General features: G+C 35.8%; 1 protein-coding gene across 1 annotated transcript; it reads right to left on the bottom strand.

Annotated features, from left to right (window-relative positions):
• Positions 1-1,950: 1,950 nt before the first annotated feature.
• On the bottom strand, positions 1,951-5,163 carry LOC107731865 (xaa-Pro dipeptidase-like). The gene is made up of 3 exons (XM_016543057.1): positions 5,118-5,163; positions 3,307-3,491; positions 1,951-2,243 (listed from the first exon to the last, which is right to left on the bottom strand). Exons 1-3 carry the CDS (start codon positions 5,161-5,163, stop codon positions 2,100-2,102), a joined length of 375 nt encoding a protein of 124 aa, XP_016398543.1. The 3' UTR covers positions 1,951-2,099.
• Between the last annotated feature and the right edge of the window lie 1,369 nt (positions 5,164-6,532).

Here is a 6,532-nt window from a genome sequence, read left to right as displayed (position 1 = left end):
ACTATCCCAGCATCCAGACTCTTTTTGAACAATGTACTTTGAAAGAGGCTAGAAAGGTTTTAAGTGATCCGTCTCGTGTACTTTATTCCTGCTATGAACTGTTACCCTCTGGAAGAAGGTATAGAGGTCATCGTTGTAAACTAAACAGGTTCAATAATTTATTTGTGCTGGTGTCAGATAGATTGTGAATATGAATGTATGATGCCTTCCTTACTTAACTGTTTTTTTTTTTTTCTGTGTGGTTGGGAATTTTATTTTATTTTTTTTTGTATTTTAGGAGTATCAATTATGTTGAGATGTTGGGGCCACTTCAAATTTCCCAATCAGGGACAATGAAGTATATTTCATTTAATGTGAAATTTAAAGAAAATTAAAATGACTGCTACAGGAAAGCATAAATGATTTTCCATCGGGGCTTGCAAAAGCGGTTCATAACCCAGGGTTAAAAAAATGATAAGTGTGAAACATTTCTTTACCCTGGATTATACTGAAGTGGGGTGAAAAACACAATGACCCATGCTGTGAAAAATACTTATGTGTGTCCTCCAGTGTGCCTAATGAATGCACTGCATTGAGAGCCGTGACAAAACCTATTCCAATTTGTCCCCAATCCACAGCTAAGTGAACAAACACACATAATCACAGAAGATATATAGTTAAAAGAAGAAATCATGTTAAAGTATCTAATAATCATCCTGTTCTCATGTGTCAGGTGACTTAACAGCAATCTTAGTACTGTTACACCCTCAGACTCAAACTGTTTTACACGTATGCAGTATGCAAACAAGTACAGCCAGTATCTACTGGAATGGAGAATCATTTAATCTTCAAAACTGTTTGGTAACATGCATTGACAAATTGCTTGTGATGTTCCCCGTTTTGGTTAAAAGCGTCAACTGAATGAATAAATGTAAATGTTTGTTTGAGATGGGATCTTTTCACGGGAGGTCAAGCGTTGTGGATTGTTCCAGTAACTTTGCAGTAGCTGCTCACAGATGTAGACGCTCACAGTCACACGAGTCCTCAGCTGTTAGCAGGGAGAAAACCATCAAGAGGATCAATGTGCTTTTCATAGTGGACTGAGGGTTTGCTGTAACTGCAATCAGTTGGCTGTGAATTGTGTGGATTATAACCTTTATGTCTTGTCTCACACACTTCATCATTTGTTGTCGTTTTGTTTCTTTAGTTTGCTTCCAGCAGTTCACTTGTGATTCTGCTCTTCTCTTGAAACTTCAGCTCTTCTCTGAAATGATTCTGATCAAGTTTGATTTTCATGTAAGGGCTGAGGCTATTAGGTATGTTGCAGGTCTGGTCGTGTCAGATGTTGAACTTCATATGATTTTTACTGTATTCCTGAATGAATCATATTTTCAGAGATGCAGTTAAACCACAGGACTGATAAAGCCAGTTCAGTGTCAAACCTGCTGCACCAGATTTACATTTAATCAAATATGTGACTGAAAACTCATAGTAACATTTCAAATCAGCACTACAATCTGACAATAATGATTTCATGCATTTAGATGTACATATTTAGCTCTAATCATAGGATAAAATCCAAAAGACAATTTTCTTCAATCCTCACGGAGTGTGAGGATTTTTCTCCTCTTGTCTCTATTTACTTCTATTCCACCAATTCTAGTTTGACAAAAACACATCATATGGGATTTAAACGACAGAATTTTCTGTACGAGTAAATTACATTTCACACACGATTCTAAATGATGCTAGAAAAATCAGACCTTTATTAAAAATAAGCATTGCATTGTCTTACAAACGTGCTGAAAGTGTACAGAAGATAATGCAAATGAACTGAGTGAAGTTCTGTTAATTCAGGCTGAACAAAGTTCAGAGCTGCTTTTATTAAGAATATCAAACTCTGAAAATTGCTACATGAAAGCATAAATGATCCTCGAATTCATCTGCAGTATGGTTTATGGGAAATTATTTTTAGCAAAACGGCAGCTGTCATGTGACTGATCTATCTTTATAGAGTGAGATATTAAGGATGCTTGTTTCTTTAGATACAGGTTAAAGTCTGATATGCTGAGGAAAGGAGTTTCATCATCATCATCATCATCATCATCGTCGTCATCTCTTCAGAGTTTCTGGCTGCTGATGGGACTGAAGGGTTTGGGCGTTTCATCCGCTATGAAGGCCTCGATCTTCTCCACGGTTCGAGGACTGCAGGTCAGCAGCTCCACGCCGTCAGCCGTCACAGCGATATCATCCTCAATACACACCTGAGAGACAGAGAGACTCACACATGAGGAGCAATAATCATATAAATAAAGTCTGAACTTTCAGAAATGTAGATTTATAATATCTGAAACAATGGAGCTTCAGTGCTTTTGATTGTAAAGTAATATTATAAATAATATGTGTATTATATATGTACATAATTTATGATATGCGACCCTGGACCATAAAACCAGTCATATGGGTCAATTTTTCGAAATTGAGATTTACACCTCATCAGAAAGCAGAATAAATAATCTTACCATTGATGTATGGTTTGTTAGGAGAGGACAATATTTGGCTGAGATACAGCTATTTGAAAATCTGGAATCTGAGGGTGCAAAAAAATCTAAATATTGAGAAGATAATCTTTAAAGTTGTTCAAATGAAGTTCTTAGCAATGCATATTACTAATCAAAAATTAAGTTTTGATATATTTACGGTAGGAAATTTACAAAATATCTTCATGGAACATGATCTTTACTTAATATCCTAATGATTTTTGGCATAAAAGAAAAATGTATAATTTTGACCCATACAATGTATTGTTGGCTATTGCTACAAATATACCCCAGCGACTTAAGACTGCTTTTGTGCTGCAGGGTCACATATCTCCATGCCTTATAGTTGCAATTTACAGTTTAGAGCTGGACAATAGTATAGTTTCCATGTGGCGCAAATATAAACAATCAAACTACTGAGATTTGCAATAAAGTATAAATGGCTTTATGTGAGTATGTATGCTGGTAAAATAAAAAATGTGTAATAGTTCTCATTTGAAATGAGTAAATAATTTTGCAGTGATATTGAGGATTTCATGTGGAGATAAAGGTTAAAATGAAGACACATATAAAAAGTAAATAATACATTTGAAGATTTATCTTTATCATATCAGGCCTCTAACATTGTGATGTAGTGACACATCATTACTACTAGCTCTAATATTAAAATGATGCATATCGCTTGAGATTCACCTCTATCATATCACCTCTAAATGCTAGCAGTATACATGACCATGAAAAAGTAGTCTAAGTGAATCTCTCCCTTTTTGATGTGATCAGATCTGACCTCTGGATATCCTCCCACGCCGTGGACGTCGATGCCTAGCATGTGACCCAGACCGTGTGGCATGAACACAGAGCCCAGATGAACCTTCAGCATCTCCTCCACGTTCCCACGCAGGATCCCGACCTTCACCAGCTCCTCCAGGTGAACCCGGTCTGCCAGACGATGCATGTCTGTCCACTTCACACCTGAGCATCAGTGAAGGGTCAGAGACCGTCATTAGACTGAGGTCAGAGCTCATTTTACAGGATCAAAGACAGCGTGCACTTGTTCTTTTAGAAAGTGCATTCTTAAATAACAGAACTCAAATTTCAACATACACTACTGTTCAAAGCTTTGAAATTCATTTTATTGACTAAGGACACATTAAACTGATGAAAAGTGACAGTAAAGACATTTATAATGTTGCTTTAGAAAATAGATTTCTATTTCAAATCAATGCTGTTCTTTTGAACTTTCTGTTCATCTGTGAATATATGTATTTATTTATATATATATATATATATATATATATATACATATATATTTACATTGAGTAAGTGGCTTTTAAAAAAAGCCAAGTATAAGCCTAATTAAACATGCAGGGTTATATACACTTTTTTAATTTATTTCTAGCACTTGCACATTACACTGCACTTACAAATTGCATAACAAATATTATGAGATTAATGTTTTAACTATAAAAACGGCTATATAGAAATAAAAATGCTAGAAAAAAAATAGAATGATACTTTTAAATGTGAAACTAAAATTACCAGTAGGTGGCGGCAAACCACTGTCCTAATAAGTGAGTCACTGAGTCATTTATTCTGCTTATTCCCTGCTTTTAATATTATTTTTATTTATTTATTTTCCATTTTTACAATGTACAGAGTTTCTGGACTTTGCACAAGTCCACTTTCTTTCATTATAGATTTAAGCAAACCATTTAACACATAACTTACAATGTTATAAAAAATGCCCTTTTGCACTTTTCTTCTCAGAATTGCAATATAGCTAATTGATGGATAACGGTTTATATCTCACAATACTGAGTTTATATCTCAGAATTCTGAATTTGTTTCTGAGGACTGTGAGAAAAAAAATCCAAATTGTGAGATATAAACTAAGAATTGTGAGGAAAAAGTCAGAATTGTGGGATAAAAACTTGCAATTACATTTTTTATTTTTATATTCCGTGGCAATAAATAAGAAAACATTACATAGAATACAATAAGTAGAAATGAGCAAAACATAAATAAAATTAAACAAAGCATACTATAATTACAGCACAGGAAAGAATTCATTTTTAGAATTGAAAAAATAGCATTTCTTATTTATAACTCTTAGTATATTTATTAAATGCTCAATTCATCTACCTTAAATCTAGGTATCACTATCACTGTTTATGGACATTTTGCTGCAGATATGAAAAACATAATATCTTCCAGGGATGTGTAGTGGTTTTTAAAATAAAGATTTTCAAAGTATGAAAACTGTAAGTTTAGATGGATTATGCCGGATGTAAATATAAACTAAAAAGCTCTTTGACTGTAGTAAATCAGCTGCTACTTTATAATAATTCAAGCATCCTGATTTTCACTTGATATCTAAAACATGTACTTGAAAAAAAGTGAAAAATGTCTTTCGTTTTCTTGTCCACCAGGGGTCAGTGTGCGACTGCTCATAAAGAGATGATGAAGTACTACTGAAGAGAGAAATATTCAACTCTACACTGACTGCAAACCAGCATCAATCAACAAGACAAACTGATACAGAACAGAACTGACTAAAACAATCAAGAAATAAAAGAGAAAACAGGCAGATTAACTCACCACATGTGTCCATCCTGGATGCTTTGGTCATTGGGAGCGCCGGCATGTCCACAATGCAGGATGGACGAGTTATTCCCACTGATGGCAAATTACATGTTAACATGCAACCCAAAACACTCAGAGATTTGACAATATCGTCAACATCATTCTAATGAACATCATTTTTATATCTTTAAATGTTCAGGACGTTCAGGAAGTACAGTAACAGTGACAAATGCATTATTGGTACAGTAAAGTTTTGCAGTGCTACTGTATCCACTTAAACACCAATGCAATCGTACAGCAACACACTAACAACCACGTAGACATCCTAGCAACACATTAACTACCACTCAGACACCCTAGCAACACATTAACAACCACTTAGACATCCTAGCAACACATTAACTACCACTCAGACACCCTAGCAACACATTAACAACCACTTAAACACCAATGCAATCGTACAGCAACACACTAACAACCATTCAAACACCTTAGCAACACCCTAGCAACCACATAGCAACACCCTAGCAACCACTCAGACACCCTAGTAACCACATAACACACTAACAACTACTGACACCATAGCAACCATATAGCATCACACTAAAAACCACTCAAACACCACAGCAACACACTAACAACCACTCAAACACCATAGCAACACAAGAACAACCACTTAGACATCCTAGCAACACATTAACTACCACTCAAACACCCTAGCAACACATTAACAACAACTTAGACATCCTAGCAACACATTAACTACCACTCAAACACCCTAGCAACACACTAACAACCACTGACACCATAGCAACCATTTTGCAACACACTAACAACCACTTAAACACCCTAGCAACACACTAACAACCGTTTAAACACCAAAGCAACCATACAGCAACAAACTAACATCCATCCAAACACCCTAACAACAAACTAACAACCAATCAGACACCTCAGCAACCACAAAGCAACACAATAGCAACCACTCAAGACACCCAAGTAACCACATAACACACTAACAAACAACCACTCAGAAACACAAACAACACCTCAGCATCATGGCATCAAGTTCTCTTCATAAAATGTCAAATCTACTCTGCTCAGAATAAGGTAAAATAAAATAAATTAAATATATATACAAGACAGAGAGATGACAGAAGCATCAAACATTCTTCACCCAATTTGAGCAAAGAGGACATGAAATGTGTTTCCGAAATCGCTGCAGTCCATTTACCTGACTGTGTGTGCGCATGTGTGTGTGTGTGTGTGTGTGTGTGTGGCAGCTTTAATTAAAGCATCACATGCTGCCATCAGGATGTCAGTGTGCAGGATTAATGCTGCCGCCACATGAAACAAACCATCATGACACATCAGACTATCAGAGGACAGGCTCTGAATCACAGTGGCGCTCTCGTCCTCTAATAGAGCCA

Source organism: Sinocyclocheilus rhinocerous, unplaced genomic scaffold, assembly GCF_001515625.1.
Source record: "Sinocyclocheilus rhinocerous isolate Xijiao unplaced genomic scaffold, SAMN03320098_v1.1 scaffold309, whole genome shotgun sequence".
In the NCBI taxonomy this organism is placed as follows: Eukaryota; Metazoa; Chordata; class Actinopteri; order Cypriniformes; family Cyprinidae; genus Sinocyclocheilus; species Sinocyclocheilus rhinocerous.
This window is presented reverse-complemented; position numbering and strand designations above follow the sequence as displayed.

Excerpts from the sequence above, each read along its gene's own strand:
- LOC107731865 (XM_016543057.1), bottom strand. The coding sequence starts at position 5,163 with ATGCCGGCGCTCCCAATGACCAAAGCATCCAGGATGGACACATGTG. Across the intron at positions 3,492-5,117 it reads ATCCAGGATGGACACATGTG|GTGTGAAGTGGACAGACATG; the intron begins GTGAGTTAATCT and ends ACTGATGCTCAG. Across the intron at positions 2,244-3,306 it reads GCGTGGGAGGATATCCAGAG|GTGTGTATTGAGGATGATAT; the intron begins GTCAGATCTGAT and ends TCTGTCTCTCAG.